Genomic DNA, 12,897 nt, shown 5'->3' on the forward strand with positions numbered 1-12,897 from the left:
GTGGTTTTTGGCTTCAGAGTTTCAATCCCCACAGCCAGACCAGGTGCCTGTGGGACGTGCCCAGCCCCCAAACTTGGCATAGCTCAAGCATGGCTGGGGCCCCCCCGTGCCCACCAGCCTCCCCCGCTGCAAGCCCTGGTGCCATGAAGCTGACAGGTGGGTCATGCAGTCACACTGTGGGAAAATGCTACAGCCTGGAACATCACAGACTGAGGCGTCCTGGCACATTCAAGGCTCTGAGAAGGCCCGCAGCATAGTGGGACAGAGGCTGCCACTGGCCCTATGTGTGCAGGGAGAGCTCAGTCAAGTGTATCATGGGCTGAATGGTATACCCCAAAAGGATACGTCTACCCACAGGCTACTATAAAAAAAGAACAAAACACGTGTTGGTAAGGATGTGAAGACATTGGAACACTTAGGCACTGCTGGCAGGAATATAAAATGGTGCAGCCACTGTAGGAACCAGTATGGAGGTTCCTCAAAATTTAACCATAGCATCACCAAATGAATCAGCAAGTCCACTGCTAGAAATATCTCCAAAGAACTGAAAGCCGGGTCTTGAGCTATTTATATAACTGTGTTCACAGCAGCACTATCACAATAAACAAAGTGTGGAAGCAACCCAAGTGTCTACTGACAGATGAATGGAAAAATGTGTGGCACATACATACAATGGAACATTCTTCGGCCATAAAGAGGAAGGAGATCCTGACCCCGGCTACATGAATGAACCTTGAGGACATGAGACTGAATTAGGGTAATGGACAGTGATGACAGCTGCACAATGGTGTGAACATACTTAATGCCCCTGAACTGGACTCTTAAAAATGGCTACGATGGTTAAATTTTGTTACGTGTTTTTTAACACAGACACACACACACACAGAGGATATGTCCCCTGGAGCCTCAGATTGTGACCTTATTTGCAACTATAATTCTTAAGGATCTTGAGAAGAGTTCACCCCGGATCTAGGGTTGTCCTATAGCCAATGATAGATGTTCTCACTAGAACGGTAGAGAACACAGAGAGACACAGAGGGAGAAGGACACAGGACACGAGAGGCAGAGACTGGAATGATGTGTCCACAAGTCAAGGCCCGCGAAGAGTGCCAGCAGTCACCAAAACCCAGAAGAGAGGCACAGGACAGATTCTCCCTCAGAGCCTCCAGAAGGGAGGACCTGTGGACACCTTGATTTCAGACCTCTGACCTCCTGAAGTGGGTAACCATAAATTTTGTGGTACTTTGCTCCGGCAGCCCCGGGAAACTCCCCCAGGGAAACTCCCTGACCTCCATGCGCTGGGACACGGGCTTCAGATCACACAGTCAGCCTGGGCATCCCTGGTCCCGCTGCCCTCCAAGGACCACGAGACAGTGGAGACTTCAAGCAAATGCTCCATTTAATATCTGGTCACCCCGAGCCACGGCTGGTGGGCTGAGCACCCCAGGGCAGGGCTGACGGCTGGATCCTGTGACCTTCCAGCAGCACCACGTAGCTTCCTGAAAATGAAGCCTGGAGTGGTGATGGCAGTGGGATCCCGCCCAGGAAGGTCCCTGCCCACAAGGGCTTTTTGTGGTCCCCGCTGCGGTGTCCCTTGGGGCCAGCTACAACGTGGAATGCTTCTCAAAGGGCACAGTCAGGAGTCGGGCAGCTGCCTCGTCCAGGAACCAGCAAAGTTTCCCTGTGTGGGGCTGGACCAGGGCGGCGGGGAGGGGGTTCTCCTCCTTGTCCTCCAAAATCCGCTGCATAGAAAGGGCAATAGCATGAAAGCATGAGGCCCACCAGCACCCCCAGCACCCCTCAGAGCTCCCATGACCCCCCACCCCCACAGACAAGACTCTCCTACTCTCAACATGTGATGTTGCCTTGCCAGCTGTCCTAGCTTTAACCAACCAGCAGGTCCTTTCCTTTTCTACCTATCACCTGTGACTGCTCGATATGAGGGTCAGCTCTCCTTCCCTGCACAGGCTAGAGTCACACTTTTGCTCTGCAGATCACACTCTGTCTCAGTCACAACTACTCTGCTCTGCTGTTACATAGTAAAAGGTGTTAGTAGATGACACATCGACAAACGGGCACAGCCTATTCCTGTAAAGCTTTATTTATGGACATTGCGATCCGAATTCCATAGAATTTTCACGCGTCAGAGAATACTGATTTTGCTTTTTTTTCCCGTTTGCTTTAGAATCCTTCTTAGCTGGTGGGATTTGGTCCTGCGGGCCATGGTGTGCTGATCCCCTGATGTGACCTCACGATGAGTAGGAATTATAAATACCACTTCCTAATAGCCAGGCCTATCCCATGCACTCATTTACTCTGCCCACAGCCCTGTGAGGTCACCTCTGTTCCCACCCCCATTTTATAGTTGGGGAAGCTGCGGCTTGGGTGGCCTCATGTGAGCTAAAATCGCCTGGATTGACCATCAGGAGGTCCATGGGGAGGGGCCCTCCCAACCCACCTTGCAGATGGGAAAGTAGAGGCTTGGGTGGGGGGGGTAAAGTGGCTGCCCAAGGCCTGGCTGGGCATCGCCAGTAGGGATGCTGGTCTGCTGGATTCTTTACAGTCTGCACCCTTAACCCCAACACCAAGCACCCTGTGAGGACATCTGGGCTCAACAGTTTGGGAGGACGAATTATTATTTGTTAATTTTTAAAAACATTTCCCCTTTCTTCCACAGTTGGCCTTTTCAGTGACAGTGATTAAAATATATTTTTATTATCTTATTAATAGCTTATCTATTCTATATTTTCCTAAAATGCTATGCATAAGTATATCATTTTTTCTTATTCCTCCATTTTTTACCTATTCCTACTACATAATTCTCCCCCCTGATTAGTTTTGTCTGAGGTCTATCTTTGGGAATCTATCACCATTAAGCTTTTAAGAATATTAACCAATTCATCAATTTCTTTTTTTTTTAATATTGTATTTATTTATTTCAGACAGAGAGCAAATGAACAGGGGAAGAAGCAGATGGAGAGGGAGAAAGATTCCAAAGCAGACTCCGTGATGAGCACAGAGCCAGACATGGGGCTCAAGCTCACGACCATGAGATCACTACCCAGCCAAAACCAAGAGTCAGACACTTAACCCACTGAGTCACCCAGGCACCCCTTAACTAATTCATTAATTTCTGATTTTATTTTATTTTTTAAAAAGATTTATTTATTTATTCATGAGAGAGAGAGGCAGACAGAGACATAAGCTCTACTTAGGGAGCCCGATGTGGGATCTGATCCCCGGACCTGGGATCACGCCCTGAGCCAAAGGCAGATGCTCAACCGCTGAGCCACCCAGGCATCCCTAATTTCTGACTTTAATGTCAGTTATTCCTTCCACTAATTTTCTCTAATTTATGTTATCATTCTTTTTCCTAAATCTAAAGCGCTCAATTTAACTTTTTTTTTAATTTAATAATTTTTTTTTAAGATTCTGTTTTTAAGTAATTTCTACACCCAATATGGGCCTTGAACTTACACCCTAGAGATCAAGAGTCACATGCTCTACCGACTGAGTCAGCCAGGTGCCCCTATTTAACAATTTTTAAAACTGCCTTTTTTACAATATGAATTTACCTCTGAGTACAGCTCTAGCTTCATCCCATCAATTTGATTTCATAACAGTTTGTTCCTTACTAACCTTTAATTAGTTTCCATCTCCTCTTCAACCCAAGAATTACTAAAGTACCCTGAGACCTGGTACTTCCAGTACAATAATGTCTGGGGCTCTATTCTATCCCCGGGCCCACATGCCTGTGACTTTCTTAGGAATGAGGCCCTCAGCCATTACCTTCAGGACAGCAGCCTTGCCTTCTCCAGTTGCCACAAAGATGACAGTTCGGGCCGCATTCAGCACAGGAAGTGTGAGGGTCACGCGCTGTGGTGGTGGCTTTGGGGAATCACTGATGGGGGCAACAATCTTCTCCCGTTCCTAGGGGAGGGAGGCCCAGAGTGGAGGTAGAAGGACAATGACACTTCAACTTCTTGTGAGCTCATACACACTTAGCATGGTCCATCCATCATTCCATCCCCTCCTACTAATCCTGTGGTGCTTGATCTAAACCTTCACTTTAAGATGGGTGAACTGAGGCTCAAAAGAGTTTAAGCCCAGCCAACTGGCAAAGGCTGACTCAAATCCCGCTGTGGGTACCCAGCCGCCCAAAAGTGGCCCTCCCTCTGGAAGCCCTGGTCAGCAGAGGCCCATGTGGGGGTGCTTACCTGCAGGAGGGGGTGGTCTGGGAAGAGTGAGCAGGTGTGGCCATCAGGACCCACCCCGAGAATTAGCAGGTCAAAAACTGGAATAGAGTCCCCTTGGAAGGCCTGGGTGGGAAAAAAGACAGTCCTGACAGGTTGTGGGGGATACTCCAAGGGCACAAACAAACAGTAGTCAGAAAAAGAATCCCAAGTGGTTATAACACAGGGTGCAAGACTCAGCCTCACCTGCATGAAAGGGACTCAATGAGGTTCCATATTTCACCTATCTGACTGGCCAAGAGTCTGGGGACACAACTGTCCCCAAGATGTGAGAACCCAGGCCTGCTCCCAGAGTGTCAGAAGCTGGGCTGCCCTCAGGGACCCAAAGGTGGGGCTGTGGCCTCTCAGAAGGGAGATCCTCAAAGGCATCTGTCCAGGGTGGAACAGCATTTGCCAACTGTCCTTGTAGAGGGGGGCAGATTTTGCTGGTGACAATCACGCAGTGCCGCCTGCAGGGCTGCTCCATCACCACTGTATGGATGAGGCCTCCCTGGGGCCACACTCTGGGACTCACCTGTCTCAGCTTCTTGGCATAGTCCTCGGCTGCCTCCTCCACAGGTAGCTGGGGGTTAATGGTGATCACCTGGCTGTCAGGAATGGGCAGCCTGGAGAGCAAGTGGGTCTGCAGGAGATGGAGGGACAAAGTCACCAACAGCAACGCATGGTTCCCAGAGGCATGAGGATGCCTCCAGGACAGGACTGCCATTATACCCACCTCCTGTGGGAGTCAGGAACCCAGTGGCATTCCACCAGGAGTCTTTCTCAAGTCCAGCAGGATTGGGGGCCTCCTGGCCCCAGCCTGCACCCGAGTAGCCACACCACAGCCCTGTTTCCAAGCCCCCAGGGTTCCCTGCACCTCAGGATCAAACCCAGCCCCTCTCTGCCCTCCATGAGGTCCTGCTGACCTTGCCACCCCAACCCACACGTAAGCCACTGCTCCTGTCTGGGAAACTCCTCTACATCCTTCAAACCACCTTTTCCGAGCATCCACCCGTTTGTCCCCTCATTGTGGCCTGGAGGCGCCACAAATTTGATAAGCACTGACTTCTCTTCCAGGCTGCCACTACAGGGTGCCCATGCCCAGCATATAGCACACACCATAGCCTCTGAAAGATGGATTTAATTTCTGTGGAAGCACCTGGAGTCAGGCCTCCTACAAGGTGGAGGGCTCTAGCCCTTTCCCTCATCTCCCCAGATGAGCCTTTGATCTGCTCTGGGACAGACACTGCTGACCCCTACCTTGGTACCTCCCTTCACACAGGATCTTGGCAGCCTTTGCCACAGAGATAATGCCAAGCTGAGCCACACAGAAAAAGAAGGAAGCAGAAAAAAATATTGCATTTAGAGGGGGCAAGTGACAGGGACACGGAGTAAACATGCCATACCACATAGGGCTGACTGCCCTGAACAGTGACCTGAGGAGTAAGAGCTCTGTATTGAGAATAACGGGGAGCCAGGGAGGGTATGTGAGCCAAGGAGGGACGGGGTCAGATCTGTTGTTGGAAAGACCTCTCCGCTTTGTCCAAGGTCCCCATCTATACACATTCTCTGGGATTACGCTGAGCAAAGCCAAGCCAACGGGGAATATCAGTGCCCTATTTCAGTCCCGTGATCCTCTCCTTAGCTGCACTCTGCCTACAGGCTTAGAGCCATTCCCTCCTCCTCTAGCTGGGCTCCTACCAGAGAATCAGCGGCTGGCGTGTCAGTCAGGCAGGTTCCTGGAAGTGGAACTGCTGGTTGATCGGACTGTTTCTCTCTTAACATTCTGAAGGCATTGAGGAACCATTCCCAGGAAGGAGGCAGCCCCAGCTAATCTTCCCAGCCCAGATGAAGCCCGGACCTCAGCAGTAGAAACCCATAGAGCATACAAGGTGAAGAGGAGACCATCCACACCGAGAGAGCCCGAAGGGACACGGGATCCGTCCTTGAGGATAGAAGCAATCCTGCCTTCCTATACTGGGTTGACTCATGGCCCCCCAAATTCATGTTCACCCAGAACCTCAGAATGTGAGCTTCTTTGGAAGAGGGTCTTTACAGATGTCATTAGCTGACTTCATAGTAGATTAGTGTGGGCCCTAAATCTAATGACTGGTATCCTTCTAAGGACAGGACACAGAGAGAATCAGAGAAGGCCATGAACAGACAGACGCAGAGATTGAAGGCCAAGAAACACCTGGAGCCCTCAGAGGCTGGAAGAGGCCAGGGATCCTCCCCTTGAGCTTCCAGAGGAAGTAAGGCCTTGCCAACACCTGGATTCCAGCTTCTGGCCTCCAGAACTGAGAAAATAAATTCTTGTTGTTTTAAGCCATCTAGTTTGTGGTCCTTTGTTATGGCAGCCCCAGGGAATCACATGACTCCTCTCACCAGGGAACTGGCAAAAGCAGCAAATCCTTGCCCCACATCTGTTCTCACGGCATAGTGTTTGCCTTCGCCATACCCTCTGCCCCAGCTCTGCGCACGGCCAGGTCCTCACACCTCCAGGCCTCAGCTCAAACATCATCCCTCAAAGCACCCCTGCCCCACCGTCCCCGCTGAAGGATCTCCCCGGGGCACTTCCTATCTTACACTATTACTTTTGTCTACACTGCATTATGTGAATGCTCTGAGTGTATTTCCCTTGTTTATTGCCCTGTGTGTAGGTGGCCAATGCCCCACTATGAGTCCCATGAGAGAACTGCCCAGCACCCTGCTGTGTCCTCAGTGCTGGATACAGGGACACAAAAAAAGCAAAAGTTCTTCAAACTCATTCACAGTAGAAAGAAACATGAGGGGACACCTGGGAAGCTCAGCGGTTGAGCGTGTCTGCCTTTGGCTCAGGTCATGATCCTGGGTTCCCGGGATCGAGTCCCACTTCAGGCTCCATGCAGGGAGCCTGCTTCTCCCTCTGCCTGTATCTCTGCCCCTCTCTGTGTGTTTGGAAGGAAGGAAGGAAGGAAAGATCAAGCCCACTTTTTAATGAAGCTCTTGAGGAAGACAAGGCCCTACCCCTGAGATATGTCCCAGGTGGTGTCTGGGGGGTCCAGTTCAAACCCTGGCTCCCCGACTGGTCATTAAGTGATCCTGGCACACAAGCTTTCCTCTTCTGGCCCGTTTCTCCATCTATGAAACGGAGGAACTAACAGCCTCCACCTCACAGGTTATTGCGAAATTTCGTGAGATGGTGTGGATAAAGTGCTTCGCAATCAGTGGACCTTCCTTCTTATGACAAAACAAACAAAGAACCCCAGAAAATCAGCTCAAGCTTCTATGCAAAGAGACAGCAACACACCCAGGACCCAGTGACCTGAAGCCTCTGGCCACGCCCGCCCCTGCCACACCTCCCATTTTTCCACGTCTAGGGGGGAGGGGTTGCCTCAGATGCAGGCGGAGAACGGCAAGGCGGACCACGCCTCCTCCAGGCCTCAGTTTCCCTGATTCTATAGGACCTGAGCCCACGAGCCAAAGATCACCAGCCTGGGAGGCGACCAGCGCCGAAACGCTGCGTGCAGATCACCACAAAGGCGTCCAGGTTGGAGATGAGCGAGCCGACACCTCCTGCCTGGCCGCTCCCTAAGTCAGCCCTTGCAAGCTACCAGGCCGGGCGCCTGGGCCTCTCTAGGTCACTGTTTCACCTCCACGCCCTCGCCCCGGCGCTTCCCTCTACCTGGCCACCGGGTAAAGCAAAACGGGGCTTCAAGGCCCCCGCCGGCCCCCAAGGGTGGCAGTGGAGGTGGGAGTTCAGGGCTCCCAGCCGACCATTCCCAGATGGCGGCAGAGGGCGTCGTGTGACCCTAAGCGACCCCCGCGACGGGGTTCAGGAGGTGGGCGCGGCCTGCTTGAAATGACCCCCAGCGGCCCCCGTAGTCGGGCGCGGACAGTGGGCGCGGCCCTCTCGGCGTGACCCCCGGCGGCCCCCGTAGCTCTCACCCGATAGAGACCGTACGTGCTCTCGGCGTGCTCGAAGGGCACGAGGCGCTCGTCGCAGAAGCCCACGGTCCAGCGTGCGAGGCCGGCGGGGCCGGCGGGGGCGGCGGCGGCGGGCAGCTCACGAGCCAGCATGGAGACGAGGCTGCCGCCCGACAGGCCGAGCGCGAAGCGGGCGCGAGCCCCCGCCAGGCAGCACGCCGCCCGCTGCGCCACCAGTTGCGCTAGCGACGCGCCCAGCTCCTGCGGGCTCGAGAAGACCGAGATGAGGCCCGGGGCCGGCGCGGCCATGGCGACGGCGGCGGCGGGGAGGCGGAAGCGCTCCGGGCAGCCACCAGTGCGCCTGCGCGGAAGCCGGCCCCGCCGCCCGGCTGTCAGGACCTTCGGGCGGCCGCCTGTGGCGCATGCGCAGTCCCACGAGTGAGGGCGCGGAGGGAACCCGCCGTAGATCCGAAGGGGCTTATTGATTCTCTGCACGCAGTGCCGGAGCTCCTTCCTGGGCTGGGGCAGGCGGAACCGGTGCGGTTGCCCTCGGCCTCGTGGTGTCAGGGCGGGGCCGGAGAGGACCCTTGAGCTGGGGTCCCCAAGAGGGGATTGTGGGGTGGGATGGAGGGAGGAGATGGGAGACTTCCTGGAGAAAGGCACATTTTGATGGACTTTGTCATAACATTTATCTTGTTGCTTTTTGTTGTCTCCCTCTTTTAATTAAAATACAAGCGACATGAGGGCAGGGTTTGTTTTGTTCACTGATGCCTCGAAGCCTCCTGAACCGTCATGCCTGGTGCAGTGGTGGGCCTGAAAACATAATTGTTGAGTTGCTTCTGCAAATGCTACCTGGGGATCTCTGTGTCTCCATGAGGACCCAGAGAGGTCTCCACACTGGCTTGTTTCCCCTAGAATGGGGCAGATGGGTCTTGGCTGATGAGAAAGGGTATTCCAGGGAACAGCGGGGGCAGAGATGGCTGAAAAGGGGAGAAGGCCTGGTGGGCCTGGGTAACTGAGCCACTTATTGGGGTTGGAGGGGATAATTCAGTACCCTATAATAAGTGCAAGGAGACATGTATATAGGTAGTGCATCTTTAAAATCCGTAACAAGTGAAGAAAACAGTCCACTTAACAATAACATCAAAAAGAATGAGATACTTAATAATGAATTGCAAAACTTGTGCACTGAAAACTATAAAGCTCTGCTGAAAAAAGATAAAGGTGATCTAATGGGAAGACACCTTATATTTATGAATTGGAAGATTTAATATTAAGATAGCAGTACTCCCCAAATTTGTCTACAGATTTAATGCAATTGCTATCAAAGTTCGGACTTCCTTTCTCGTAGAAATTGACAAGCAGATCCCAAAATTCAATATGGAATTGCAAGAGGCTCCAAGTAGCCGAAACAATTTTGAAAAAGAACAAAGTTGGAAGACTCACGCTTCCTGATTTCAAACTTACTACAACGCTGCAGTAATCCAGACAGTGTGGTATTGGCATAAGGAGAGACATAAATGATTAGAATTGAGAATGCAGAAGTATGTATTTTTTTTTTTTTAAGATTTATTCATTTGAGAGAGTGTGTTGCACACGAGTAGAGGGAGGGACAGAAGGGGAGGAAGAGGGAAAGAATCTCAAGCAGACTCTACGCTGAGCACAAAACCAAACGTGGGACTCAATCTCAACCCCAAGATCATGACCTGAGCACCCAGGCACCTGAGTATGGTTGATGAATCTTTAACAAGGGTGCCAGGATCATTCCATGAGAAAAAAAAAAAAAAAAGATCATTTCAACAAATAGAACAGGATAGTCACATGTTAAAGAATGAAATTAGACCCTGTAGTTGTAGAATTGTAGACCCTCCCCCAATCGCCAAATGTATGTACACAAAATCCTCAGAATATGTAGATCTGTTGGGATACTTGGCAATGAGAAATAAAAGTTGCAGATGGAATTAGACTGCTAATCAGCTGTCCTTAAAATAGGTTACCTAGATGGGCCCCATTTAATCAGAGTCCCTATAAATTGAATAAAGAAGCAGAGGAGAAAGAACCAGAGGAATGACAGCATGAGAAAGACTCACCCACTGTTGTCTTAGAAAATGGAAGAAGGGGCAATGAGCCAAGGAATGTGGGTGGCATCTAAAAGCCAAAAAAGGCAAAGGAAATGGGTTCTCTTAACCTCTAGAAGGAATGCAGCCATGCCAATGCCTTGATTTTAATCAAGTGAGATCCGTTTCTGACTTCTGAACTTCCAAACTATAAGATAATAAATTGGTGTTATTTTAAGCCAGTAAGTCTGTGGTATTTGTTACATCAGCAATGGAAAAATAATACAGAGCCCCATCTCACACCATAATACAAAAACTAAAATGGATTGGGGCACCTGGCTGGCTCAGTCAGAACATGCGACTCTTGATCTCAGGGTTGTGAGTTCGAGCCCCGTGTTGGGTGTGGAGATTACTTAAAATCTTAAAAATTAAAATGGATTGAAGACCTAAATGTAAAAGTTAAATTAAAATCTCTTAGAAGAAAATAAAGGCATAAATCTTTCTAACCTTGGGTTAGACAATGACACCAAAGCACAGGCAACAAAACCAAATAGATGAACTGGACTTCATCAAAATGAAAAACATATTTCAACTGACACCAGCAAGAAAGTGAAAAGGGGATCCCTGGGTGGTGCAGCGGTTTGGCGCCTGCCTTTGGCCCAGGGTGTGATCCTGGGGACCCGGGATCGAATCCCACGTCGGGCTCCCGGTGCATGGAGCCTGCTTCTCCCTCTGCCTGTGTCTCTGCCTCTCTCTCTCCCTGTGTGACTATCATAAATAAATTTAAAAATTAAAAAAAAAAAGAAAGTGAAAAGAACCCACAGATTGGGAATAATTTGCAAATCATATATGATAAGGATCTAGTGTACTGAATAAGAACTCTTACAATTCAAATTTTTTTAAAAAGACTTTATCCATTTACTCATGAGAGACACAGAGAGAGAGAGGCAGAGACACAGGCAGAGGGAGAAGCAGGCTCCATGCAGGTAGCCCGACGTGGGACTCAATCCTGGGTCTCCAGGATCCTGCCCTGGACTGAAGGCGGCGCTAGACCACTGAGCCACCTGGGCTGCCCACAACTCAATTTTTTAAAACCCAATTTAGAAAAGGGTAAAGGGGGCACCTGGGTGGCTCAATCCATTAAGCAATTGTTTTCAGCTCAAGTCATGATCTCAGGGTCCTGGGATCAAGCCCCATATTGGGCTCCCTGCTCAGTAGGGAGTCTGCTTCTCCCTCTGCCCTTCCCCCCACTCATGCTCACGCTCTCTCTCATATAAATAAAAATCTTAAAAAAAATAAAAATAAAAATGGGCAAAGGTCACAAATAGACATTTCTCCAAAGAAGATACAGAAATCACCAATAACCACATGCAGAGATGTCCTCTTCATTAGCTGCCAGGGAAATGCAAATCAAACTATGAGATACCACTTCACAGACCCAGAATGGTGACTATGATACAAAAGAACAGATGGGATGCCTGGGTGGCTCAGTTAAGTGTTCAACTTTTGGTTCTGGCTCAGGTCATGATCTCATGGGTCATGAGATTGAGCCCCAAGTGAGCCCTGAGTGGGCTCTGTGCTTAGCAGGCAGTCTGATCGAGATTCTCTCCCCCTGCGCCTCCCCCTATTCACCCTCTCTCTCTCTCTCTTTCAAATAAAGAAATCTTTAAAAAGACAGATAAATATACTCACAAGCACACACACATGCATGCACATATACACACATCCTCTTTTATTTCAAAGGTATCTAATTGCTTGTGTAAAATGGCCCCACCCCTTTAATCCTGAAAAATTACAAAAAGCAGCTCAGGTTCAAGACAAACTTGGAGAAAAGAACTGCTTTTATTTGCTAGAAACCTAAGCAATACAGAGCATAGGTCAAATCTCAGTATTACTCATTACACTGACTGCTATGACTCCATTCGCTGGAAATAATCTTAACTGTCTGCATGCAGGAGCTGGAGAGTGAAAAGAAGGGGCTGCATCCAGCCTGGGGAGGGGAGACATAATCGCATTCCTGTCCAAGATGTTGAAAACATTTTGTCTTTCAAGCTGCTAGTTGATTTTGGTTCTCTGCGCTTAAGGGGTAGTCTTGGAGCAGAGGGTAGAAGGTTGGGATATCAGATTGGAAAAGGAAGGCAAGAAAGAAAAGCATAAATGCCACCATCACAAGTAGGCATACTTATTGTAGAAAGTGTGGTTATGTGGACGCTGTGTCGGCAGGATCCTGGTGGGGAGCACGGGGCGCTCTTAAATGCCACAGATGGGGAAAGTGAATGAAGGTGCTGTAGACAAAGATGTGGTCAGGTTTGAGGATGGTGAGCAGCCTGGAGCTAGAGCATCAGCTAGAGGATGTTTCCACCAGTCAGTAAATGGGACAGGAAGAGGAAATGGTTTATGGGGACCTCGAGGAGGGTGGCTGCTGGAGGAGAGGGTGGCAGACAAGAGCCATGGCCCTCAGTAGAAGAACGTAACCCCGATCACACGGAGGTCTACCAGGGAGTAAGTACTGTGACCTCTTTCCTCCTCTGATCTGTTGGTGTCACCCAAAGACTGAATCCATTGTGCCCAGAGGGCAAGGGAGCCAACTGAGGCAGCCCACAGTGACAGCTTCCGAGGAAGGGTGGAAGGTGGCTTGTTATCCACAAAGTGTTGTTCAGATGAGTTTTAATATTGAACACACTTCGCTTCAGCAGAAGTCA

General features: G+C 50.2%; 1 protein-coding gene across 1 annotated transcript; it reads right to left on the minus strand.

The window, feature by feature from the left end:
- Positions 1 to 1,381: 1,381 nt before the first annotated feature.
- On the minus strand, positions 1,382 to 8,472 carry PGLS (6-phosphogluconolactonase). The gene is made up of 5 exons (XM_077859458.1): positions 8,160 to 8,472; positions 4,768 to 4,875; positions 4,218 to 4,319; positions 3,790 to 3,930; positions 1,382 to 1,742 (listed from the first exon to the last, which is right to left on the minus strand). Exons 1-5 carry the CDS (start codon positions 8,445 to 8,447, stop codon positions 1,605 to 1,607), a joined length of 777 nt encoding a protein of 258 aa, XP_077715584.1. The 5' UTR covers positions 8,448 to 8,472; the 3' UTR covers positions 1,382 to 1,604.
- Positions 8,473 to 12,897: the final 4,425 nt, after the last annotated feature.

Source organism: Canis aureus, chromosome 19 (assembly GCF_053574225.1).
Source record: "Canis aureus isolate CA01 chromosome 19, VMU_Caureus_v.1.0, whole genome shotgun sequence".
Lineage (NCBI taxonomy): Eukaryota > Metazoa > Chordata > Mammalia > Carnivora > Canidae > Canis > Canis aureus.

Bases quoted from the DNA above. Each gene is read 5' to 3' on its own strand.
- PGLS (XM_077859458.1), bottom strand. From the start codon at position 8,447: ATGGCCGCGCCGGCCCCGGGCCTCATCTCGGTCTTCTCGAGCCCGCAG. The intron at 4,876-8,159 runs GTGAGAGCTACG...CATCTCCTGCAG, and splicing joins GCACGTACGGTCTCTATCGG to ACCCACTTGCTCTCCAGGCT. The intron at 1,743-3,789 runs GTAATGGCTGAG...CTTTCTATGCAG, and splicing joins GCAAGGCTGCTGTCCTGAAG to CGGATTTTGGAGGACAAGGA.